Source organism: Alosa pseudoharengus, unplaced genomic scaffold, assembly GCF_046254945.1.
Source record: "Alosa pseudoharengus isolate Yale_2024_CS ecotype anadromous, Long Island Sound unplaced genomic scaffold, YU_APseudo_1.1 YU_APseudo_1.1_scf_7, whole genome shotgun sequence".
Classification (NCBI taxonomy): Eukaryota; Metazoa; Chordata; class Actinopteri; order Clupeiformes; family Clupeidae; genus Alosa; species Alosa pseudoharengus.
This window is the reverse complement of record NW_027468859.1, coordinates 3,177,158-3,204,620: the sequence shown is the minus strand read 5'-3', so window position 1 is coordinate 3,204,620 and position 27,463 is coordinate 3,177,158. Positions and strand designations below refer to the sequence as shown.

The 27,463-nt window shown below is 44.1% G+C and overlaps 2 protein-coding genes across 2 annotated transcripts in view; both read right to left on the bottom strand.

Moving 5' to 3' along the window:
- Positions 1-9,608, bottom strand: part of LOC143109632 (serine/threonine-protein phosphatase 4 regulatory subunit 4-like) — a 24,687-nt gene extending 15,079 nt beyond the window's left edge. Inside the window, exons 1-9 of the mRNA XM_076272406.1 lie at positions 9,473-9,608; positions 9,036-9,109; positions 8,678-8,784; positions 7,844-7,951; positions 5,401-5,522; positions 4,821-4,943; positions 4,173-4,336; positions 1,010-1,129; positions 345-422 (exon numbers count right to left, since the gene is read on the bottom strand). Of these exons, the coding sequence (XP_076128521.1) occupies positions 345-422; positions 1,010-1,129; positions 4,173-4,336; positions 4,821-4,943; positions 5,401-5,522; positions 7,844-7,951; positions 8,678-8,784; positions 9,036-9,109; positions 9,473-9,593 (1,017 nt within the window). The 5' untranslated portion in view covers positions 9,594-9,608. The remainder of the gene's footprint in view (positions 1-344; positions 423-1,009; positions 1,130-4,172; positions 4,337-4,820; positions 4,944-5,400; positions 5,523-7,843; positions 7,952-8,677; positions 8,785-9,035; positions 9,110-9,472) is intronic.
- A 118-nt stretch (positions 9,609-9,726) lies between these two features.
- On the bottom strand, positions 9,727-26,507 carry LOC143110284 (serine/threonine-protein phosphatase 4 regulatory subunit 4-like; the record flags this gene model as incomplete). Its single annotated transcript, XM_076273172.1, has 3 exons — positions 26,117-26,507; positions 24,562-24,635; positions 9,727-9,865 (listed from the first exon to the last, which is right to left on the bottom strand). Coding segments are annotated over exons 1-3 (318 nt in total), but the record flags the coding sequence as incomplete, so codon positions are not given.
- Between the last annotated feature and the right edge of the window lie 956 nt (positions 26,508-27,463).

Here is a 27,463-nt window from a genome sequence, read left to right as displayed (position 1 = left end):
GTGCCCTTGAGCAAGGCACCTAACCCCTCACTGCTCCCCAAGCGCCGCTGTTGTTGCAGGCAGCTCACTGCGTCGGGATTAGTTTGTGCTTCACCTCACTGTGTGCTGAGTGTGTTTCACTAGTTCACAGATTGGGATAAATGCAGAGACCAAATTTCCCTCACAGGATCAAAAGAGTATATATACTTATACTTATGCTTATACTTAATACCAGGCATGAATGAATACAGGCCACATATAAGAAACATATCAGTACCTATCAACACAAGTGTTTTTCACGCAGCTTCTCTTTGGTCCGTCTCACTGACAAACTTGAGTCAGCGGCATAATCATCACCCACTTACCTCTAACGAATCATCCTGCAGTAACGTCACCAGCTCCTTGTGAACGTAGTGGACATTAGGACCCAGCAGTTTAACCACCTGGCAGGAGTCAGAAAGAGAAACACAGTTCTTTCAGTTTCATACAAAAAACTGTCTTGCTCAAAGCTAGGCAGGACTCCTTCATATCCTGTTTCAACAGAGCTGAACACAGTGAGTAGGCAACCTGCATTATTGAATTCATGCTGGTCCAGGTGGTTGTTGAGGGAACAGGAGAGACTGTGGCCATAGTGAAAAAAGAGAGACGCTCAAAGGGAAACTCAGGTATATTTCAAGCTGACCCAATTTTTAGATCCAAACTTTCAGTACGAACAAAAATGATTAGAATCGCTTCAAGACTGGGAGGATTGGATACTTCGGTAATATTATTTCTCCTCTACTTTTCCAACTAGACCTAGGAACATTGAGCTAGGACCCTAGTTACCATGGTTACCAAACAATTAAGATGATAACTACAATTTAGGAGGTTTCTGTACTGTGGCCCCAGGTTGGAAATATGGGGAGTCATTTCCGGTCCCACCCCATCTCTCTGTCTCCCACTCACTTCCTGTCTCTCCACTATCCTATTAACATAAAGGCAAAAACTGGCACGAACTGGACGCTGCCACAGAAAGCGAAGATGGCCTGACCTCATGGAACCCCTCTGCCGCAGTCCGCCGCACTGAGATCTCGGGGTCGTGACACAGGCTGGAGAAGGTCCGATACAGCTCAGACAGAAAGTGGTTTGGGTCTGCAAACAGCATCATGGCCTGGGAGGAGAAAGAGAGAGAGAGAGCACAAAGGAGAGGTGTTGGAGACGCAGACGTAGAATGATCAAATGAGTGATGCGGTGAGGTAAATGTGTTTGGAAATCAGATACTGAAACTTTCTCAAGTTTTTAAGAGTTAATTACGCTTTGAACTGTGCTTTTCTGTACTTGTGTAAAATAATTCTGGCATTTTGGCTTGTATGAAGAAGGAGAGTGGCTGAGTGCAGGAAGCCTCCTTGACATTAAGTGCTGAAAAATGTCAAATAAAGAGGCATGTCTCCCCTTGCTGACAAACCTTTTTCCTTCAGCACTTAATTGACTTCCTGCAACATTTTATAGACTCCTATGTTTGGTCAGTAACTGGTCCTAGAACTCTGAATGAACCATGGCTTGGCTTGTGGTTGCCATAGTGACTGGATGTTACTGTGGGGCAATCACAGGATAGGCTATTAATTGGTCTCTACATTAAAAGTCATTGCTTACCCCTGCAACAGAAGTAGCACCTAACATGGTCAACATCGTATAGGGCCCTATATTTCTTCAAGTTGCATTCCATAATCTTTTGAGTGGATCGGTTTCCGCTAACTTGACATTTCATGCTTTATGGTACTGACTATCCCTATTGCTGAGGTATTTTAACATATCAATCAAATCACTGGACTGTAATTCTTGCTCTTCTGAATTGACACCAAAATAAGCTATGCATGCAGACTTGAATGGTAATAATTAACAATAATAAAACTAAGATTTAAATACACTGTTCCATCGTAGGATATGTTGAACCTAAAGCTGGTGGAATTGGTGGTCAACAGGTCTGTCATTCCTCAGTTGCACAGTCACTCTTTAAAGTGGCAAATTCATTGTACTGGCATGGGCGAGAGACTCATTAGCAGGAGCTGTATGCCGCCTTCGTCTCAAAGTGTTCCCTCCATCCATTAGCATATGCTGAGAGCCCTGCTCTATTTATAACAATGACAAACACACACACACACACGCACATACACCTTCTGTTTCTCTACCTCCCTTACACACATACACACACACACACAGACACACAAAGATACAGGAGCTCTAGAATGGAGATAGATGCAGGTCTTATTTTCTTGTTCATGCTGCCAGATAAAACTAGCTAACTCCTTCACAGGCAAACACAGCTAATGCTCTGCTTCTTAAAGCAGGAGCAGCACTTCCTCTAAACTCACTTCAAATCAACCATTCATTCAGGAAAGCAATTGTCAGTCCAGGAGTTCAGAGGTGTAGTGTGTTGGGTGGCTGCACTGAAGCATGGCGTTTACGTTCACGCTAGCTATCATTAGCAAATATTTGCAAGTGTTTATTTTTGCCATTTGCTCAAGTACAGTGTACAGGTGCATTGGAATGCTTGTGCGGATCACTCAGTCAATAAAAGAAACATTCATTATTATAAAAAAACTCATTATTCATTCACTTATTAAAAACAACACTAATAAATAACAATAAGATGAATAAATACAAAAGAGCAGAAGTGCAAAATGTGCCCATCAGGTGGCCTTAAACACCATGTTCTATTCTTTACATCTGACTAACTTATGCACAGACCTACTCTAACTGTTCTGTGACTGACCCTAGGCAGATGGGTCAGGCCCTTGAGTCGTGGATCTGCTCTGAATGTTTGACGAAGACGTCATCATCTCAGGAAGCTCCTCCGATGTCCACAATTTGTTTCTTGTTTTAATTTTGGAAATTTACCTGCCTCTCGTAGGCGTTCATGACTACAATTGACAGCAAGTTGACAGTTGGCCTTTGCTAATTTGGCAACACAAATAAGAGGACACGCCAGCCCATTATTAATACGCTATTCTAGAATTAATCGTTCAAAACATAAACGAAAAAAAACGGAAACGGAAAAGAGATTCCGCCCCGTAACTCATTTTTTTTCATGGGTGTTACGGGGTTTTACGGGTTAGAGTAATGTTGTCAAATAAGCCATTACTTCAATTCATCGTGTTTCCTTACTCTCTGACAACATATGGTGATCATTTTTGGAATGGTTACAGTTTATTTTCCATTATTTCCTACATACTGGTCCTTTAAGTATTTGCAAGCACTCCCCATGCATTGCTCAGTACAGTACAGCTCTCTGCTGGCTGACTCTTGCACTACTGATGCTCACACTGTCCTGTGGATGTTTGTTCAGCAGCACTTCACCAGACAATCAAGATTGAGTTGGACAGACTCTCCTTCTCTCTGCTTCCTCTTGGCACAGAGCCTGCAACGCTCCATCACAACCTGCAACGCTCCATCACAACCTGCAACGCTCCATCACAACCTGCAACGCTCCATCACAACCTGCAACGCTCCATCACAGAGCCTGCAACGCTCCATCACAACCTGCAACGCTCCATCACAGAACCTGCAACGCTCCATCACAACCTGCAACGCTCCATCACAACCTGCAACGCTCCATCACAGAGCCTGCAACGCTCCATCACAACCTGCAACGCTCCATCACAACCTGCAACGCTCCATCACAACCTGCAACGCTCCATCACAACCTACAACGCTCCATCACAACCTGCAACGCTCCATCACAGAACCTGCAACGCTCCATCACAACCTGCAACGCTCCATCACAACCTGCAACGCTCCATCACAGAACCTGCAACGCTCCATCACAGTTTGCATCCATTCAGTCGTGTTTTCTGACAGCTGATGGTCATTTATAGAAGCATGAGCAGAATTACTGGTATGATTCAAGCAAACTTCTCACATTTCAAGTGTGATATTTGCAATGAAAACAAATTACGGAGTGACTCACAATCATGTGAACATAAGGTGAAAATAAATGTCTCAGTATGATTCAGTCTCGTACTTATATTCAGGTATAGTCCCCATAATACTTCACATAAGGTCAATTCACCTGAAGAAAATATATGAATGTATCATATCTGAGTATATGTCCTCATAGTAGTGATAGAAGTAGATAGATAGATAGATAGATAGATAGATAGATAGAGTGGTTGACAACTTGATTATTGATTGACGGACGTCTTAGTTTCACTCACTGGAAAGTTGTAGGCGCAGTTTCGACGCACCATGGCGTACTTATTCTCCAGCTCTAGCTGGTACGCCTGGCTCTCACAGTGGCCGTTCTCATGCTGTAGCCCGAGGAAGCAGAGCTTCTTATAGAACTCCAGGAACCATAGGTGCTGCTCCTCAGTGAAACAAGCTGAGGACAGAGAAATGTTGAAACAGAGTTACTCATTGACAGATATTTCACAGTAGAAAGTACATGAGGATGACAATTTACCAATGGAGCCACACTCAAGTCGTTTGGGAACTATCTATAAACTGTCTATGAGCTTGAACCCATGTTTAAATAGGTAGCAATGGAGCAATGGACTAATATTGGAGATGTTTTACTCTATCATACACATTACCAAAGCATTCAATCTGTGAGATGACTTTGGCCATTATATATAGACCCTTTCAACTGCAAAAACAAACAGGTGCATTCCAGGCAACACTGAGCTAATGGTAACTTGAGGACATAAAGTTGACATTTGTAGAACATTAGGCTTAAGTCTGATTAATTTTCATTTCCTTTCATTTCAAGTATCTGCGTTGGTTTTGAACGTTTCAAACGGAAACTCTGTAGGAACAGATTGAAAGGGTCTATAGCAGAAGGGAGCAGAACTGCCCTGGCCTCTCACCTGAGAGCCCGTGGCACAGCTTCCCGTACTGGAAGGAGAGTGAGGCCAGGACGGCTTCGTCGGCCTTGAAGCACTTCTCGCAAAAGGTCTTGACCAGCGGGAAGATGACGCGTGTCCGGTCATCTACAGGCGAGGGGGAGAGGGCTGTGAGAGACGAGCGACCAGACAACACAGAGAAAATCACCAGGCTTTCAGACACTCACAGCACAGTCACTAAACATTCACAGGACACTTTAGACCCCCCCTACTGAGCTGAGGTCAGACCAGCCCCGAAACAAGAAAGCTAAAGCCAGACAATGCTAGCTGCTTGCAGAGCATAAGGATCAAAAGCTTTTCAGAGGTGAACTGAACATTACACCTGCTGGCTGCTGCTGCTGCAGTGCTCTGTGAGACGGCTTATAAATAGTAATGTTCACAGGCAGAATGGTGATTAACATGGAGGGGGAAATGGAGATAGAGATACGGACAGTCAACACAGTTCTCGCTCATTCTCTGACCTCTTGTGTTATTCATGCAGGTTACAACTGAAGTGCATCCCCTGCCATTCTGTTTTATGCTAAGACAAAAAAAGGCCACTCACCACTGTCAAACATCTCCAGGAGATTGATAATGGTGTCGAAGGCGGCCAGACGAACCGTGCTGCCCTCGTCCCGAGCGAGCTCCACCAGTTCGGGTAGAACCACGGCTTTCGTGTGATCCAGCCTGTGGGAGAAGATGGAGGTTAGGAATCACAGCCTGAGCCATGCCCACACACTTCTCCATGCGGTAATGCCTATGTTTGGCTCCATTCTCTGAGAGCCAAAGTGATTGTTTAATTAGACTTCCCACAGACTAATTACTCTAAACAAACACTTGAGGGTCCTGCAAATTCTCAATGCAGTGTTCACATATTGATATGAAACCATGACCAGATTTAATTTTCCATGGAGATTCTTGAGTGCTTTACCATGGACTGTATATTGCTTTTTTAGACGTCCACCCTACTCCCATTTACTTTGATTCCTTTTGCATCTTCCTTACTTGTGTTTTATTTTGTAGTACCCATATTACATAATGGATAAGTCACCTGATTAGAATGCTCGTGCTATGGTACTTTTGTTTTATATGCTTTTTTATTTGCGTTTGAGACTACGAAAAGCCCATCTACATTTCTTTCCTCATTTGGGATTCGTAATAATGCCAGTAGAGATGATAGCTTGCTGAATGCTTGTGCCAGGGTCAGAAGACCTGCAAAAATGTTTCTCATGAAAAGACATTCAGAAGGACCGACTGATGCATCCCATATGTATGTAAATAAAGAACGGGACAATCCATCCATACTTCTGTGTGACTGTGGATGATTTATCAACTGCACTCACATCATCACACCATGGATTATTTCACTGAGAAACATTTTCTTTTTCGCATGTCTCTCTGATCTTGCTTTCGGATCTGTGCTTGTGTCGAGGAAAGACTGTCACGCACAACTCTCACACTCTGGGCATGTTTTTCACACCCATATGGACAAATATGCTATCATTGCCATGGCTTTGCTGACTCTCTCAAACAACTCATAATACCCTCCAATTCATCATATCCATACGCCGTTTGATGGAAGATCTTTCGTTCCTTATCAATCTGCACAGAGAGCACAAACACTCAATGAAGCATACCTACACATTACAGTATGTCTCTCTTGCACACATAGGCTTCTGTTAAATAACTGCGTGGTCTTGAAGCACATTAGTCAAGTCAGTCGGCTCTCCTGAGATCACTATGGTTCACTCAGCGGGAGGTTTGTTCCATCTGTAGTGGACAAGTTAAATATGCCAGTCGCAGTGGTAACTTTGCCGACCAGAGCCCAGGCATGGAGGCTGTTATTATTTGTCACACACACACACACATCCCAAGCACGAGAAGTGAAATGTGAAGTGATTCAAGATTGAAGCCTTGAATAATTTAGCAAGGACAATGGCACGGCATGTGCCTCCTGTTTCTCAGAGTATAACAGTGTAAGCAAATATTTTTTCAGTATAACAGTGTAAGCAGAGATTTTTTCCATTTAGGACGCCACAAGGCTTAACTATTGCTGAGGTGACCGTCCATTGGACCTGACCATGAAAGATGTAACTGTGGCCTTTTCACGACTTTGTTTGTCAGGCCTGGATCTCCCCCGCTGGGGAATTGTGCAGCCTGACAAATATCTCTTTCTCTTTGCTCGGACACATTGGCCTCAGGGGGAATCGCAGACCATCAAGCTGAAGGGCTTCTCTGTTTTTTTTTCCCCCCGTTGGTGAGCGAGCGAGGCAGAGGCCGTTTGGACTGGAGCTTCAGAAGCCTGTCTGATGGGGTCTGATGGGGTGTGCCAAGCCTCCCGTCTCCTCCCCTCACCATTACCTGAGGAGAATGTATTAGCATGCGCCGCGCGCAGTGTGGTGCCATCACTCCTATTGGCATTTCTGTCAGGTGAAGGTGGGAGAATAGAGTAATCAGAAAGCACACTGCGTGTGGGTGGGAGTGGGGGATAGACAGAGAGAGAGAGAGAGAGAGAGAGAGAGAGAGAGAGAGAGAGAGTCTGTGTGTTTATAGGAGTGTCTGTGTTGGTGTGTGTGTGTGTGTGTGTGTGTGTGAGAGAGAGAGAGAGAGAGAGAGAGAGAGAGTATACATATGTGGTAATGTCTCTGTCCTATGCTAGTGGTGATTCATGAGGTGTGTGCATGTTTGCGGGTTGATGTAGACTGCTGTGCTAGTCACTCACACCTGGGGCATAACTCACTAAAGAGCATCTGCTGAGAGGTCCACAAATCTCTCTATAGCATTCTGGTTAAAAGACTAACAGGTAGCACTTCCCTGGGGATGAAATATAATTATGAAAGACATGCTGGCCACAGTGCACTGATCCTATTTAATAAACAACACCTTCAAAACAGCAACTATACCCGTCTTCTTGGTCTGCCTAACTTTGTTTGGCAGTTCACTCCCAGAAGTATTTTGTACTGGGTCTTTTCTTTTGCATCTTTTCCTGATCTTTTTTTAAAGTTTACCCAATTCCCCTGGCGATGTCCTCCAGCTGCCGGCACATGCAGGAGCGCACCTCATACTCCACGTCCTGGCACAGCGACCGGACCAGGGGCAGCAGGTCCTTCTTCACTCTGCAAACACACCACATTATCTTACAAACTCAAACACAAGAGGGAACACATTGCATTACACTTGGGAGTTGTGCTTTAGATCAGGGGTTCCCAAACTTTTCCACGACAAGGCCCCCCAAATACCACTAGGTTCTGGCCAAGGACCCCCTTGATGTGTTTTTAAACCCATCGAAAATACTACGGCAAATGTAAAAATACATTAAGCTAATCCTAATAATTATTTTAGCCACAAGCACTTCGCGATGGAGCATAAAAATGGCTTTTGGGGCTTTCTGCTATATGAGAGCTATCGCTCTACTATTATTATTCCCAGTCGTTATCATTGAAAATATAATGTTCAGATATGCGACAAATTATTATAATGGCATTGTATAACAACCCTCATAGTAATAGGTATATTTTAAAAATGTCAAATGTATTTGCTGCTTTTATTTTTCCTTCCAACTTGCTGAGGCCCCCCTGGCACCCCCTCCCGGCCCCCACTTTGAAAACCACTGGGCTAGATGACTACATAGTATGTGTGTGTTCATATGGGCGGACGTACCTTCTGTAATGTTTATTTCTATGTGTTAATAAGCTGTGGCATATGTATTGCATGCCTTCAGACAGGCTTTGTAAAAAAGCTTTTTAAATTCTTTCATCTGAACGGCTTAATTTCAGTGCAATCTATCTAATTTATTGTTGGTTCAGATGTGTGATGTTGAGGGATTGCTCCAGAGAACTCACACGGAGGAGTCAAACTTGCCCGCTACCTTCCCCAGAATCCGACAGCTGGCAAGGCGGGCCTGAACAGATTGTGACAGCTGTGCTTTCGACACCAATGGACTCAGGATCTGTCCAATCAAACGGCAGACAGTGAAATGAAGTTGTGCATTCCACCAGCAGTGAAATGTTATCCATTTTCAAAGAAACAAAAAAAAATAGATGTAATACAGAATGTTTAATTTCATTTTTATTCTGAGATTCTGATTTTTAAAAAAGGAATTTCTTTAATATTTTGTCTTTAAAATATTTTTTTGTTAATATTTTCAAAAACGTTGTTGCCTTGTTTTGGCACAATTCAAAAAAGCAGAGATGCCATCACCTCTTGCCTAATGGTCTCCTTCGGTAAAGCGTCGATAGATGCGAGCAAAGTCTCCAACCAAGCATTGCTGACCACTGCAGATGGAAATGAGAAGGCAGAATAATGTCATGTGCCCTTGTAATGCACTATGCTAATAATGCCTGGACAATACAACACAGTGCCAGACAACCACTTCGTGTGGCACTGAGCTGGAACAGCAACAGTAGAAGGTTCTGAGTTCCAATGGCTGAACACATGCCATGTCTGTTACAAAAGGAGAGACAGAACAAGTGGAGACAGTGTCTTAACTCAGGAGCTCCCTGAAAAGAAAATAAATTACTCGAGACCAGTGTGGAGAAAGGTGCTGGACAGTTACCAGAGCCAACCTGGAGCCTCTAGGGTCACAAGGCTTTTAGAAAACCAGGACTGATGCATGAGAGAGATTGACCTGAGCTCACCTGTCTCCCGATGGTCCAGGTTGAGGAGGACTATCTGCAAGATTGAGTGGGTGTGAGTCTGAATGAGGACGATGTCATCCTGGAGGATAGTCAGGAAGGAACTCGCCGCAGCTAGCTGCATCTCCACCCCAGCAACATGGAGCACTTCCTGTTGGGGTTATAGGAAATGGGTAGAGAATGACCTCAACGGTTTTCCACGTAGAGTCGATTCGGTCATTTCCATAAGAGGCATGAGAGAGAGAAGAAGAAGAATAGGGCCGACGCGGTAGGAGGGCGTTTTCTTGGCTCACCCTGACTTTTGGCACCACCCTCCGGAAGGTTTCGGCTGGGTTCTGCCGCACCAGCGTTGGCAGGTTCACGATCACACTCGCCCGCTGGACGTCCTGGCCCGAGCTGAGGACGAGAGCCGGACGAACCAACAAAGAGAGGGGGGAAACAGCACCATCATGTATGATGATGAAAAAAAAAATGAAGGAGAAGAAATCAAATCAATAGCATTAAGAAACCTTGTTTTAAAGCAACAGAGAATGGAGCAGACACAGAGTTGTTGTCTGTCTTGGCTAAGAATTGACTATTTTGTTCCTAATAAATAGCTGGATGGGGAGAGACTGCAGATATGTTGGGTACTTTATGAAATAATCTGCTGGCATCAAGTGGGGACCTCATCCTATTCTGAAAGAACATCCCCTCATTGAGAGCAAAAGTGAGAGCATGTTCTTTTGTTCCTAGTGGCACAGCCAGTTCTTCTCCTGGAGCGTATGCTCTCAGGGCACTTAAAATGGGGAGAGAGAGAGGACAGCAGATTGCAAGCTAAGTGAATTACTTTTTTTCCCTTTGCATGCATGGCCTGAAGTAGAGACTGAATCTGACCATCGGGCGTTGCTGAGAGACAGGCTACATTTCTGCCTCAGGTGCAATATTCCGATTCTCTTTCTCCAGTTTCTTGTCTGTATCCCATCACTACCATGCAAACATCACTTGTCCCAGCTGCAGCTTGTCCATAACACTTTACTTGCAGTCTATGATAAACCATGTAAATGGGTAGGAATGAATGCCAAGTAAGGCGTATGTTTACAGTATTAGCCAACTAAATGCCTGGATCATTACTCCTTATTAGTCAGGCAAAGTTAATCAACTTAATGCTAAATGTTAATTCATCACTAAGGTAAAAGCACATCAGTGGAAAGAACACTGCAGCAGTTCTGTGTCAGCATTTAAAAAGCAGATACTTTAACAATGGCAGGACTTAATTTACAGACCATTGAAGGCCAGGGCATTTCTTTGAATTGACATGGGTCAGTTTCATGAAGAGGAAAGAGCATTTTTCTTATCAGGTTATCGTGCCATCATCTTATCATCTTACCACAGGGTACTTTAAGGTAACCTGACACAGCACAAAAAATACTGCAAGTAGAGCTTCAGATATTCAGCTTCAAAAACAACTGAACCTGATATGAGCCGCGGTAATATTTTTACTTTCACTACTTCTTTCCTGCCTTTCACCTCAGGGAAACGTCCTGTTGTTCCAGAAGTGGCTCTGTGTCTATCAGTTTTCTTCCGCAGTGTCACTCTAAATAATGAACTCTAAACAGGTATTCATTACTTTTTCAGGGATGGGTCGTCCTTGCGTGGCCTTTGTCGGAAGATAGTTATTTAATAACCAGGAAGCTTCAGTGCTTGCCAAGCGAGTTCTGAAAGATGGTAATGCGGTCATGGCAGTTGCTCCTGCTGAATATGGGCAATAATGCCAGACACACCTTCGCCACGGCTCTGTTGACGAAGCGCTTCAGTGAGAGGGCCCTGTGTGCGCCAGGCAGCTGCTACCTGCACAGGCGAGGCTGACTTAATCAATTAAAGACCAGGTGCTGATTGACGCCATAACGAAATCGGACTCCTGAGGGGGGTGACGCTTTAATCCGCCTCTGAATGCTCGATGGGATCCGCGTTTCCTGGAGGGATGCCGGAAAGTAAAAAGACTCACTTCACAAGCGAATTGGTAATTAGTTCTGTCTGACAAATGACGGATCCACGAGGCAACTTGGGTTACATGCCAAGTCTCCAGGTGCTTTTGAACTACCTATCTTTCCTTTCTTATCCCTTCCATTTTGCTTCCTTTATAGTGCTGCCACTCTACACTCCCAAAACAGGAAACAAAGCCTTTCAGACCTCTCGGCCTATTTCGAGCTGCTATCACAGCTGCCGTGCAAGCTAATGCTACCGTGGGGCAGCCTTGGCCCACTGGTTAGCACTCTGGACTTGTAACCGGAGGGTTGCCGGTTCGAGCCCCAACCAGTGGGCCACGGCTGAAGTGCCCTTGAGCAAGGCACCTAACCCCCCACTGCTCCCCGAGCGCCGCTGTTGTAGCAGGCAGCTCACTGCGGCGGGATTAGTGTGTGCTTCACCTCACGGGATCAAAAGAGTATATATACTATACTATACTATACTACCGTATTTTCCGGACTATAAGTCACACTTTTTTTCATAGTTTGGCTGGTCCTGTGACTCAGGTGCAACATATATATTTATTAGGGGTGTGAATCTCTCATGTAAAAGACGATACGATTCGCATCTAGATACATGGGCACGATTCGATACAAGAAAAGATACATGTTTATAAAAAACGATTCAGTACGATTCGATGCGATGCGATTCGATGCAGTTCAAGAATGGAAAGCATTCTGAAAGATTTTTTATAATTTGCTCAAGGTGCACATTCATTTTATATTATCAATTATCATGGTCATGGTTGTCAATTAGGCAACAAAATGTGTGAATATGATTATGTAAACTGAGGTTTGTTTCATATACTGTATTGAAATGAAAAAAAAAATAGTCTAAATTTCAGTCAAGCACAGCAGCCAAATACAACATAAAAATACATTTTTATAGACTTTACAGATTTTATAGAGTTATATCTGATTGTTTTCATGGAGCTGTAGCCTTGTTGAGGTAAGACAATACCGAAATAAAATAAAACAGTGCTTAAGACACTCTTGGCCTTTTCTCATATAGGCCTAGCCTACCCTACAAGAATAAAATAGGCCTACAAATCAATGAACTCTCTGGGCTTATTTTGTTCCAACAGTAGACCTAATGCAGAAACCTAAAATGTCACAATTCTGAGTGAATATGAACAAAATCATTGGCTAATAATTTATGCATCGTTTTAGCAGCAAGGGCCAAATTATTATTTAACATTAAAGAAATCCCTTCATCAAAGGTAAGGCTACTCTACAGACTATCGTTGCTGTTTAGGAATGCTATAAGTGCTTAATTTCGCGCTGGATTTCGAAAAACAAAAGCCGACCGAGTGCAAGTTGTCACATGGTTAAATTACAATAGATGTATGGGTAATGAGGTCATTTGACAACTTTGGGCAATGAATGTAACCAAAAACGAACTGCATTACCCACAATTCCGTGCCACGTATAGTTTCAAAACCGGAAGTGGGATGAACGCGCTGCTTGGAACGTAAATTAGTCTGAGCGAGCAGAAAAGGTTGTGCACCGATTCATAACAAGTAAATCGATATAACGACCGGTTCATATCAGTTTTTTCCCGATACGGGGCTTCACGTATCGATGTAGCCATATCTTACACGTTAAAAACGGATACCGTATCGGTTAATCTTTACACCCCTAATATTTATATATATGTTTTTTTCCTCTTCATGACACATTTTTTGACTGGTGCGACTTATACTCCGGTGCGACTTATAGTCCGGAAAATATGGTACTACTACTACTACTATACTAATGCTAGTGCATGAAATCCCCCTGTCAGACTGCTTCAGTCTCCTTGAGGTGTGCCTTCAGCTCCCACGAGATATCAGACCAGGGGAGCCAGAGGAACAGTGTGGAGTGTGTGTGTGGGGGGGGGGGGGGGGGGTGAGAAATGAGAAGGAAGAGGGAGAGAAGGCTGAGTGTTTAGTTGGTGCTCGCACAGGGGAGTGGAACTTGGCACATGAGTTGTTGTGCCAGCAGGAGAGTTTGGTAATGGGACCTTCACCAAGCCCACACTGCAATTAGTTATCATTTGGCACGCCCTGTGAAGCTCTGATTTCCAAGAAGAAAGTACTGCTCTTGTAGCCAACTTGCTCCCCCCAAAACTTTAAAGAAATAGAGTGGTAAATCAAAGGACATGGTAGACAACCTAAGGTTGGAGTCATAAAACGCAACTGGCAATATGCCACTTATGGTTTGCTTCATGTAAACTTAGTCTATTGTTAATTGTTACCATTGCTACAATTGTTACCCAATTGATACATCAAAGGTGGTCTTGCATGCAGATTCATTAAGTGCATAGACACATGGCATTACAAGAATGAAATGACTGGGATCATTTATGAAACGTGCGTACAACATAAAACTAGCTCCGCCTCCCCTCACATCCATCTGGGATCGCTTCCGTTGAAAGTGATTTCGGCACCAGATTTTATGGTAGAGCCAATGTTTCATAGATGTGACGTAGCGTAGAAGCGACTGTGAGACTGTTCTCAGCGTCACGGGTTGGCTTCGATGTGAGTGGTTAAAGTAGCACGTCAAGTGGCTTATCCGATCATATGCAAGGATTTTTGATAAGGCCCAGCCCTCTGAAACACCACTCCAATGGATCGATCCCAGATGGATGAGTGGAGCTAGGCAGAACGAAATTCATCTGGCGAGAGTCAGGTTAGTATAATGCACCTCCATGTCGTAAATTCTAGGGTCGAGGCCCTTAAAACGAGCATATACCTGTATAGGGGCGTGATATTTAAATGACGCTTGTTTCCAGCCGCCACATTTATCAGCAAGTTTATTTTTACGCTGGAACTGCAGTGATACGAAAGTTTCATGAATCACATGTGAGCCCCGTCGTAAGGTGATTTCTGCGCTCAGATCTTCACAGGTTTCTACACTCAGTTGATAAATGAGGGCCAATGTCTTCAAAAGGCACCTTTAATCTGACTGAGGTTTACCAAGGCCTAAATAATCTGTCCCTGTTTAACAAGCCTCTTACAAACTCCAGCATCGACCAACCATTTACAACTGAATCCAAACAGTTCCAGTGGACTGAGAGCTTTCCATATATTGCCTCATTAAAAAAATGGTTAGGCTAACTATCAGCAACAATAATATGGATGCACCACTGGCACATTAAATCTGCTTCACACAACCTCAATATGATGTCAAAACACAAATGTGGGAGTCAAACAAAACAGGCTAACTTAATAACACCACGCTACACTGAAATGACAGCATCATTTGAATAGTGTGACAATAATGTCACATCATCATCATTCACCATAATCTCTCGCACGGCCAGGGAGAGCTTTGGGCATGTAGACTGATGATGCGTGGGGGCAATGAAATTCGCGGGGCACGCATCCAAATTAGACTGAGTCAGCAGCGACGCTATCAAGCTGATGCATGCTGGTGCACTCCGGCTGGGGAATAGCTGAGGCTGGCTCGACTGATTCTGCCTCATTTCCACGCGGCTCCAAGATGAAACCTGATGGCTTTTGTGATTTAGCAAGTGACGCGGGGGGTTACAGAACAAGCAAAACGCCATGCCAGCGCCGGCGGTTAGCGATGACGCCAGGCGAGGGGCCTCTCTCTCTCTCTTCTCTCGTTCTCCCTCTCTCTCTTGCTCACTCGCTCTCTCCCTCTCTCTCTTGTCACTGCGCCACTTGAGATGCAAAGCCCCTGGCAGCGGCAGCATTGGCAGGGTGAACTGGTTCTAGCTCAGCCTACCTTCCCTCCAGGCTCTCTGTCTTCAACTCCCCCTGCCAGATCGATCCATCACGTCTGGGTCAGCATCGGCTTGACTGTGGAGCCGTCAGCTCATGGCAGCGCCCTCTCTCCACACACACACACACACACACACACACACACAGTGCACGGTGCACACGTGCACTGGCCTGTCGTTGTGAATTCACAAACCATACACATGCAAGCTCATACACAGTTAAAACTGCACTCTCTTTCTCCGTCTCTCCTCACTATCTCTGTCTTTTTTCACTCTCTGTCTTAGCTTATACACTCTGTCTCTCTCTCAAACCTTCAGACACAGAATTTGCATACCTGGGCCTTGGGTCTCTCGTTCACAACGCCCCGATACAAATATGTGTGTGGTGTGCGAAGCGCTGCGTCACCAGTGTGACTCACTGTCACCGTGACGCACTCGCTGAGCTCCCGTTCTGACGTGCGCTCAGGGAGACGGCAGCACACTCTATTCTCTCACTTCTCTGTTGCCAGTACAACAGGCGGCAGACAAAACCTTGACCGCTTCCTTTTGAGCTCCAGTCTAATTCCTAAGCCAGCACTGGGTCCTGAAGTGGCGAAGAAGAGAGAGAGGAGCGGAGAGAGAGGAGAGGGAGGATAATTAGGAGAGAGAGAAAGAGAAAGAGAGAGAGAGAGGGGGAGGGAAGAGAGTTAGGAGAGAAGGAGGAGGAGAGAGGGGGGGAGGGGAGGAGAGTTAGGAGAGAGAAGGAGAGAGAGGGAGAGAGAGAGAGAGGGAGGGAGGAGAGTTATGAGAGAAGGAGGAGAGAGAGGGGGGGGGGGAGGGGAGGAGAGTTAGGAGAGAAGGAGGAGAGAGAAGAAGAAGAGAGAGGGGAGAGAGAGGGGGGGAGGGAGGGATGAGATAAGAAAGTTTTTATTCTGCTGAGACTAGAAGAGTAGGGTCTGCGGGACACAGCACTGCAGTATGACTGAGGTTGGGTGGGCGCCACTGACCACCACCTGCCTCTGGACATAGACTAACACTTCAGATGGCCGACTGCTCTATTCTGCTTTCATATCAGAGTCTTCTATCGAATGTGAGGAGAGATGAACAGGCCATTTAAGCCAGTGGACGTGGTGGCTACACTGTTTCCATATCCAATCAAATATTAAAGGTATTTTAAACCACTGTGCTCTCTGATGCTGCTGACACAACTTGTACTGTGCATTATGCAAAAAGTTAGGATAAGCCTACTTTAATATTTTATTCATGTATCAGTTGGAGACAACACACTGATCTTAGCATTTAAAATGCTGAGTATTCACCAAAACAACAACAAGACTACAGCAAACAAACTCTCAAGTTTCTATTTAGCAGACATTCAATGATTAGATTAGAATCAGTTTCATTAAAAAGCATTACAATTCATAATACCTAGCAATAGGCCTACACACTAGGTTAACTAACTATAGCCTGTATTCCTGAACTCTTTACTGTTCTCCTAAACTCTGTGAGCTACAGTATGGAGCAAGACTCTGGATATGCGACTTAGCCCTGAAGAAAGAAGACAGGGAGTGGTCAGAATAGTAACCTATTCCATATCATGAAAAGCCTGATAACTTAGTAGCTCTTACCACCTTAAGTGTGAGAATTCCTGAGAGTCGTGTACTAGGCTATTCCGTGTAGACAAACAGTAATAGTCTTAACAGCCTTCATGACTTGCATGGCCAGACAAAAACAGCCATAACACTTGCCTGAACATCACTGCCCCAATCAAAAGTGTGTTGTAAAGATTGTGCTCAGATTATGTAACTGATGTGGCTCTGAACTCCAACACATATCATGACAGGTATCATGATGAATGCTCTGTCCAACTGGGCAGAGTGAGTAAACATGTCCAAGTCATCTGAAACATGCCCGCTTGCTGTATGATACTGTTCTATGGGGTCAGAGAGAAACCACTGATAAGATGGCCACTGATCTGGAACAACCTACTGAACATGTTTACGACTCCACTTAGGAGCGACTTAGAAACAAAAAATGTAAAGGCTATTTGTATGTGCTTGGGACAATCCATGTGGAAACAGCATATAGATTAAGTTACAAGAAAATGAGCATAACTTGGAATATTCATGGTAACAAAGTAGCCTAGCTATTATTTTAGCCTACTTACTATCTTGCACAAGCCTACTCAAAATAATGTCTTTCATTAACCTGTTGATTAGGCTAAATTAACAGGCCTTGGTTATATCAAATATACAGACACAGCAAATATGCTAACGCCCATTTATGAAGACAAGAGCTTAGCCTACATATTCCGGTAAATGGACATGAAGATTATTTTCATTCATTATTTCATTCTAAATTCAGTTCAACTCATGCATTCTTCCAAAACTCCCCATTCCAGAAAGAACATTTGATTGAAATCTCTGTAGGATGTCTAGCACCAGTGTTAGCGCACACTAAAATAGGACGCATCACAAATTGCTGCCTTGTTGTGTGGTGGGGAGCTGAATCAAAAAGAGTGTCAAACGCCCCCCCCCAAAAGATGTCAGTGCCATAACAGGCCTACTCTACTCCTCCTCTCTTGTCTCAACCTTTCACAGAGTGCCTGGCAGCTCACTTCCCACCATTTGAAGTGAATCGCCAACAGAGGCAATTACATTGTTCTAGGGAACTAGTTTTCTACCCATGGGAGTCGGGGAACAGAATGAATCTGGCCCATAATTAGCGCAGAGAAGGAGAGCAGCTTTTATGGGTTAACAGCCTGGAAGGAGAGGACCGATTCAAGATCTGAAACCCCTTCGATCGATCAGCAACATCCACTTGTCCATTTTTTCTTTTAGGCTTCTGATGAAACCATTTTCTTCTGGACCAAAGGTCACCTGCATTGCCGTTACAGAGGTTATCTTTCATCTGACAGTGACAGGAAAAGTGGTCACTGAGTGCCATTAGACCTCTGCTCTGTGCAGCCAAGGAGGACTTGAGTCAATACACTTAACCGTCCATGAAATATGGGGCTCTACTACAAGCTCTTAATCATGCAGAACAAGCCCTTGACTGTATGTAAACACAAGGGTTGAGTATAGCTTTTGAGCTGGTTTTATTAGCCATCAGCCCCAAGCTGGGTATGGCTGCTTGAACATAAATGACTTGTCCACTTCTTATTTACTTTAGCTCTGCAAACTAAAACCAGCCCGGTAAAATTGCCCCGTCCAACTACTTCTCAAGTGATATTTTGGACGTTTCACAAAATGCCCATTAGCACTAAAGATTCCCTGGATACCCGATCAAACTCATCGGACCTCTCCCGAGAACCCACTTTGCCCTACTGTAATCAGAGCTAACCTATGCAAGCTCAATGGCCGGCCAAATCCTCCATCGTACGCTCGCTCTCTGCCTGTGTTGACATTCCACCTGTACCCACGCAGTACAGGATAAAGAAAGGGTCACTCACCAGGTGCCGCACGATGCCACTGACTTTAGCAGGACAGGCATGGACAGATCCGTCAAACGCCACCCTTTGGCCTTTTATTATGCATGAGGGCGCGTACCGTCGCGATGACACCCGCAGCACTGGTACCCGTCCGCGGCGCCACACAACGGTTTGCCGGATGACGGGACAAGGGAAGAAGCTGTTACGGGACGGACAGCTCTGGTGGCACGACCTCGATACGCTTCAGTAAGCGAGACGCTAATTCACCTCTCAGTGCAACGGATATCAAAACAAACTAAAAAATGATCTCTGCTTTGTGGCAAATGTGGGACTGGCGTATAACAGGGAGGAGAATGCACTGTGGCACTGTGATCTACCCTCAGCTGTCTTGTCTTGCGGTATTTACTGTGCCTACAACCTCGACCTATTCCACTGAGCAAATGATGACACTATATATGATCCCTAGATCAGGCGTATTTCAAAAGTGATATGATATGACTACAATCTGCAATCAGGTACAACCCCAAACCCCAAAGCAGATGGGACGTTGTGTAAAATGCAAATAAAAACAGAATGTGATAATATACAAGTCTCGAAAACCCATATTTAGCAGCAAAAAGGACATAGACATATAAAATGTTGAAAATGAAAATTGGACTATTTCACGGAAAATATATGTTCATTTTAAATTTGATGCCAGCAACATGTTTTAAAAAAAGTTGGGACAGGGAATGTTTACCACTGTGCTGCTTCACCTCTTCATTTAACGCAATTAAATGTTTAGGAACTGAGGAGACCAGTTGCTAAAGTTTTGAGAATGAAATGTTGTCCCATTACTCCCTGATACAGCATTTCAGTTGCTCAACAGTTGGGTATTCTCAGTCATGTTTTTCATTCCATTATGCACCTAATTTGACTACAGACAGGCTATTTTAGCACCTGGACTCTTCCTCTATGGAGAAATACTGTTTAAATATGTGCAGAATTAATTTTGGCATTGTTTTACTGAAATAATCCTGGTCTTCCCAGGAAATGCCATTGCCTGGGTGGCAGTATGACGCTCAAAACCTGTATACACATCATTCAGGAATTTATTGTGTTTTGCCAAATGTGCAAGATGCCCATGCTGTAGGGACTAATGCTCCTCCACACCGTCATAGATGCCCATGCTGTAGGCACTAATGCTCCTCCACACCGTCATAGATGCCCATGCTGTAGGCACTAATGCTCCTCCACACCGTCATAGATGCCCATGCTGTAGGCACTAATGCTCCTCCACACCGTCATAGATGCCCATGCTGTAGGCACTAATGCTCCTCCACACCGTCATAGATGCCCATGCTGTAGGCACTAATGCTCCTCCAGATGATAGATGCTAGATTTCGGGTTTCGAACTGAGCACTAAAACAAGTTGGATAGGATGGATACTTGGATAGACCCTCTCCTCTTTAGCATAGATCATGAGTCCATGATTTCCAAAAAGAATGGCAAATTTTGATTGGTCTACTGTAACCACAGGACCTTTTTCCTTGCTACCTCAGTCCATTTTAAACAAGCTCAGGCCCAGATAAGACGGTGGTATTTTCTGTATCATGTCTCAATAAAATGTTGGCTGTTTTGGCTGTTACAATGAATTGAGTATCAAACTGTGCACATAGAGAATGGTCATCAGGGGTTTTCTTGTACCCACACAATGACAGGTCTGGAAACAGGTCTGGTGTTGATGCAGTGCCATCTGAGGTCCAAAAGACCACGGCCATCCAATTTGTTTTTCAGCTCTTTCCCTTGTTTGCAAAGATTACTCTGGATTCTCTGAATGTTTTAATAAAATTATGTCCTGTTGATAATGAACTCCCCAAATACTTCACAATTTCATGTTAAGAAGCATTAAATTACATTACATTGTTTCATCATTTGTGCACACAGGTTTATACAGAGTGATGAATACCCCTACATCTTTACTTCTAAGAAACCCTGTCTCTCTGGGATGCACTTTTTCATACCCAATCATGTTGCCAGTTACCCCAATTAGTTGTGAAATACTCCTCCTTTTAATTTCTTTATCATTACACATTTTCCTGCATTTTGTAACCCCCGTCCCAGCTTTTTTTGAAACATGTTGCTGGTATCAAATTCAAAATTAACATATATTTTCCATGAAATAGTCAAATTTGTCATTTTCAACATGTGATATGTTGTCTGTGTCCTTTTTTCAACTAAATATGAGTTTAAGATATTTGCAGATTATTACATTCTATTTTTATTCACATTTTACACAACGTCCCAACTTTTTCTGTTTTGGGGTTAGGGTAGATAATAAGGTTCATACAGGGCCAAATGCACTAATGTAATGTATCAGCATTTGCTGACAACTGTTTCATATCTGAGGAAAATGTGCTGAAATTGTGGTATTGGATTGCAGTAGGCTAACGGCTCCCACACACAGCTGCGTGCTTCGCGTTGCTGGAGACGCATCCCATTCACTTTACATGGGCTCACGTGATCCGTTGCCGAACTGAATTGTGGGTCCGTCGCGTCGCGTTTCTCCAGCCGCTCGCGTTGAGGAGTTCAGCTGTTGCTGCACCGACAGACGGCACCGGCCAATCAAGCCAATCTACGGACGGCACCAACCAATCACATTACGGTTTTACTTCAAGTCATTTGCATAGCTACCGTCGGGAACACCCACTGGCATGCATTGACGGAACACAGCTGTGTGTGGGAGCCGTAAATGCTCGCTCACTCTCCTCCTGAAAAAGATGATAGCCAGGCAACTTTTTGAGAAATGGGCCGTGTTATTGACCTATGTTGTTTGGGCGGTTTCACACTCATGTTACCAAACCAATTCTTGCCAGGCAGACTTAAATCATCAGCGGACAACTTATCGTCCAAGAACATTTGGAACAAGTCATGTTATTGCCTGGCAACATTGTTTAAAAAGTTGTCCTATGTATCATCACCGTAAGATCTTCAAGCAGCTAGCCCAGCTCCTTAGCCACTACGCTACTGCATGCTAGCCCAGCTCCTTACCCTGAGGATTTCTTCCCATATCAGATCAGCCACTTTCTACTCAGCTTTCACAAAGCCTTCTCATGACCCATGTTTAGACCCAAGCATCCTTTTGATTGTTCCTAGCCTGGAAGCCAGCCAGAGTTTACCCTGCCCACAAAATTTGACTGCAGGAAATTTGGTCTGGTGTTGCTCCATTGAGAAGTCTATACTGTGTGCCTGGGTAAGATGTGTTTGGGCCAATAATTTGGGCGGGCTTTATATATAAAGATAATGTCACAGCACTTCACATGTTGGTAGTGTGTGCTGAAGAAACCGCATTTCAAATTGACATCCTCCGCAACTACTTTGTTGTATGGAATAAACTAACTTTTTATTTTTAAAGGGACACCAGGCAAGCCTGATGCTTTTTCTCTACGAAACTCCCCCTTCGCTCGGTCTGAAGCTCTTTTCCTTTTCTTTGCATCTTCCGTCAAGGGTTTTCGCTGCTTTTTTCGCCGGCTCTGCCATTATACACACGTTTGCAACAATCGCTAGCGTTTAGTAGCCTGCCTCTGAGGATGTAACTGATCCTGCTTCGGTCGGCGGGTAGGATAAACTGAACTTGCAAGCGGGATATTCTTCCTACAGGCAGTAGGGGCGGGCGAGAGAGTCTTCATTCGCCCTGTAATGAGTCATTTAACCATATACCGATTTACGAAGATGAGTAATTAACACGAAAACGTTGCCTGGTGTCCCTTTAATAACAGCCGTTGTTTTGTTGTATTTGTGTTTTGGGAATATTTCAGCCACCGCTGCCTACTGCAGAACATTAGATTGTTGTTAGTTAAGGTAACGGTAACACTAATAAGTCCCTAGGGGATTTAGATATTTTGTCGCTCTGATTGGTTGTAGGTCTATCCAATTGTGTGCAGACATTTTTTCCTCTGTATAAGTTAAAACACGCCCCATAATCAAATCCAAAATGTGTGTTATGACAAGACTCACATCATGCAGCCTACAGCCTAGCACTCTGAGACTATGGGGAGATCATAGCAAAGAGGACAGGACACCCTGGTTAAGATTGCACACAGTCCAGGTGCTCAGGGATGGTAGGGCTGTAGTGCTACACAGGCCTATATGTAGCACATGCTACAAAAAAATCAATCTGTGCCATGGTTGATTTACCAGTTTAGCACCGGTGACACCTAATTTAAAATGTTTTCTAAAGTGTAGCCTACAGATTCTGTGTTTGCAACTACATACCGATGCTAGATATTTTGTGGATTGTGTTACAAAACAATCAACTTCTGTAGCACCAGTGCTATGAACAAAACATGTTAATACACAGCCCTGGATGGTTTCTTCATTTAAAGCATATGACTGACAACCAGCCTGCCAAAGGGCTGTATTTTGGGCTACCAGCGCATGGCGTAATACTCATTATTCACCCGCGGAAAGTTGAATTCGGTATTTTGTACGTTTATTTTTTAAGCATTGCGCCCAGGGGTGTGGCAATTAACAACCTAGGGAGGGACCTAGCGCGTTGTCTAAAAATCGCTATCATACACCACCTAAACCTGGTCAGAAGTCAATGGCGAGTTGTTCATATGCTATTTTAAGAGCGCATGTCAACAGTCATATTGGCAGGTGCACGCACCATCCTTCTATCATTCATGAACGCACACCAGCGCACGTCCATGCAAAGCATTACAAATAGCACGATTACAATGGGAAACATAATTAGAATAAAGATATTACGAAATACTGTACATCTCATAATGACTAGTTATTCACCATCATTTGCAAATTGGTAATGACGGTTAAAAGTGATTAGGGGAGAGGCGAGAGACACGTATGGAGCACAGCTGAAGACGCACTGTCACGAGATATAAGCAACTCCTCTGCAGGATAAATGTTGTTTTATTCAGTCATTTGAGCAACATTAGGGTAAGTGTTGCTTTTTCCAGCATATGTTTTCGATGGTAACCCATTGTCAGTCAATAGTGAAAGTAACTGCATATAACTGTCTTGTCGTTGACTGACTCCTTGGTGAAGTTAGTTTCACTTTGCCAATGAGTTCAAATAATAGACGAGTGCAAATGCGTGTAGGCTATGCTAGGTTTTAGTAAAGCATGGTTTAAGAATGACTATTCCATACGGTCTCGCAAGCAGCCTCCTTCAAATGCGCCGTTGAATGCAAAAATACCAATGCATTTATTTGACATATCGCACGTTGCGCCGTTAAAGGGAATGACAGATGTCATTCTCATTGGTTTAAAATGATGTTACGCCCCAAACACACCCATATGACTGATTAAAAGACCTAGGAACACCTTGTTACGCCATGCGCTCCACTTTTGAGAATGAAACCCCTCCCAATGTGAACTGGACATCCTACTAAATTTGAATAGACTTTTGACGAGTGACGATGCACTTTAGAATGTCATGATAGGGCCCAAAGTCTTGCAGTGCTGGCATCTATTTTAGACACATATTTAGACACGTAACTCCATAGTCCATCACATTCAATCACAATCCTCTGACAGGTAAGATCATGGACATTCATCCACAGTAAATGAGCCTACAACAGCAGCATGTGGGCATCAAGACACATTGGAACAAATAGGTTTCAGCTGAATAAACATTTCTCTGTGAGTGCAAGTGAGAAAAAAGGAAAATCATCTTCAAACAGAAGTGTTGCTCTTCTGTTGATGTTATAGTTGCTGCTTTCTTGGGTATGCTACAAAACAAAACAATCAGTCTACTATGGATGAATTACGAGCTTAGCACCAGTGACACCTAATTTAAAATGTTTTCTAGAGTGTAGCCTACAGATGAGGTGCTTGTAACTACATACAGATGCTAGAGATTTTGTGGATTGTGCTACAAAACCAACTTCTATAGCACCAGTGGTAAGAAAAAAAAAGAGTTAATACAGCCCTGAATCACCACATGTGCTTACCTGAGCAGGTAAACTGCTCGCTCAATGTCATTTAAGTCTTCATCCACAGTCAGCTTGTCAATCTCCTCAGCAGTCTATAAAAAGACACAGCAGTAAGAGAGATTCATTTTGAGTTGCCCCAAGACAACTTGAAATACCATTTCAAGAGCACCAATCAATTCAATGCACACACACACACACACACACACAGAGAGAGAGAGAGAGAGAGATGTGTGTACACACTTGATACAGCTTCATTCACACAGCATCTTTTCAGTGACTTGGTTATGTGAACAGCTCTACAGTACACTCAAAGGGAGGCAACTCCATGCAGTTAGCTGGAGGCTGGGCTTGGCTAAGGGCCGGTGTGGCGGTCAGTAAATTGGCCAAGATTCCATCACGGCTTGGCGATGACTCAGCCAAACGAGAGAGGAGGTTGCAGCACTGCACGACAAACCATTCGCGTAGGAGGAGTGTGCGTGGGGGACTGGGGGCTGTGGGTGTGTGTGTGTGAGGGTGTGTGTGTGTGTGTGTGTGGGTGGGTGCATGCACTGTCTATTACTTCAGGGCTTCTCTATTCACCACCTCACCTTCTCACTGTGGATCCTCCCCACATGAAAGGAAAAAATAAGAGGAGGAGGGATGAAAAAAAACACAGAAGCAGAGAGCACCTCCTCTTGCGTGGGCTCTATATCCCCCGCATATACATCAGGACCTCTCCAAAGCAAGGAAAGAGTAACCCCTTCCTCACCTATACAGGGAGATCGCCAAGCTTTGGTGGAGAAATGCAAAGCATGCAGAAGACACCACGTACAGTATGAGCACTAACCACATTTACATACTGTAGGCTAACAGTAGAAAGTCAGTGCTTAGTTAACAGCTGCAAGGGAACCGGTGGACTGTATGAATGAAAACTGATAGTGGGATTAGTGGTAGCTGTGTGTGCACGCGCAAAACGCAGGGTAGACAGGGTGTGTGTGTGTGTATGTTGGGGGGGGGGGGGGGGGGTCTGGACATTCTGTGGAAATCCTCCTCATTCCGCAGTGAAGGGGCGTGAGAGCGGGTGGGGGAGAACCGGTGATGCTTGCAGCTGACAGAAACTGCGTCACGCAGGAAAAGTGGGCAACCCCCGGCGCATACTCCTATTCGCAACGTACAGGTTATAGGCGAAATCACGGTGCAACTCACCTCGTGCACCTAAAGTAACGTTATGGCACATCCCGTCAGAAACACAAAATAAGCCATAGATGCAATATAGATCAATATCACCAACAAATACACTACACAATTGGTTAGAGTCTGTTGGTAACCTGTAGACTGCAATTTACTTCTGATTGCACATGCACATCAACGCATCAAATTAAGGTAAAGGTAGTAGGATATCCTGCCTACCTACCATAACGTAAGCAGTGTATTACAGTAGGCCTACACAGAATCTAAGACTTGCCATTCAGTTAGTCTGAACAATTAAACATGTTATGATGAATTGTCAAATTATCAACACAGTTGTGCTTTAAACCAACAGCTGGTAAAAAAGCATCACCAGAGACTACATGAAGCACTGGTTCATAAATACCTTTAAACTCCTCCGTATTGGTCTTTCGATGAATGTGAGGTCTTGCAGATCATCTATTTGTCCAAACAGACCGGACTGATTCAAAGTCATTTTGCTGACGAACATCTGTGTTAGGTTATTTTCCCTTAAGTGATGGTAGCCTATTCGTAAATGTTAAAGCTCTGTCGTGATCATGACTCCAACTTGTGAATGAGGGATGTGATGCCTTTGATTTGGGAGAATGCTGTTCCACCCACGAGATGTCTCTTGAAGGTTAGCCTACGATGATGCTTCAGAACTCATCGGGCAGCACTGATGGAGAGAGTTCCCTACGCCTCCAAACATTCCCAAAACCTGGTCGTGTATTTCCAATGAAGAGGGATTGGTTGTGACTTGATACGACACAGAACACTCGGAATCCCCGACCCCCCAAATCACTTCCTTTGTCTTCGTCTTGAATACTTATCTTGGATGGTAAAGATAAAACTCCTTTGAGCTCTTGACTAGTTGGCTGGAGCGAGCCAACCAATTTGATCTACTTTCTTGGGTTAATTCGGCGCAGATAAAAAAAATAGTTCCGACAAAATGAGTTTTATAGCTCCTCAAAGCTGATGCATTCGTTATTCTACAGTCTCCTGAAACTATTTACTGTAGCATATCTTCAGCTGGAGCGGTAACGTTAGTCCAGAGCAGAGACGAGATCCAACCAAAAATGCAAACAAATTATTGCGTTACGAGGTGCTCCGAAGAGTAAGCAAACTAACGTTATCTGGTCGCCTCAGGGCCAATTCCGCCGTGCAGGTTTTCATCAGCGCTGGTTAGCGACTTGTAACGATAAGCTTTGACTAGCTGGCACGTAGGTTTAACGTTATGTCGTTATCGCTACTAACGATAGAGTTAGCCTGGTATGGGCTCTGCGTGCCTCGAAATAACATCCTTTATCGAATGGAATCAACTGATTGTCTACAATGGACAAGGGATGCAAAACATATTTTCATCCCGTGATATTCAGCTAGACTTTTTAAATACCACTGCGACGTGAAGTACTCTTTTCTAATAATATAATCCACGCACACTGAGAGACCACGCAAACGCACTGCAGCAACTCCTCTGGTTGCTATGGAGACGACATGCTACAGTAGAAATGCCGCCCCCAAATTCGTCATGAAAAATAAACTAGGAATTACGCTTGTGTCGCCTAGGCTAATTTGTTTTGTATGAGAAGGAAATCTGATTATTTACAGTGATGACTTTAGTGATTGTTCAATACCATGGCAGATGGCACTCTTTAATAGGCTACTATCCATTTTTTACGTTAGGCCTACAGAAAATATACTCGCACGCACGCGGCATACGGTCCAGAGCCAT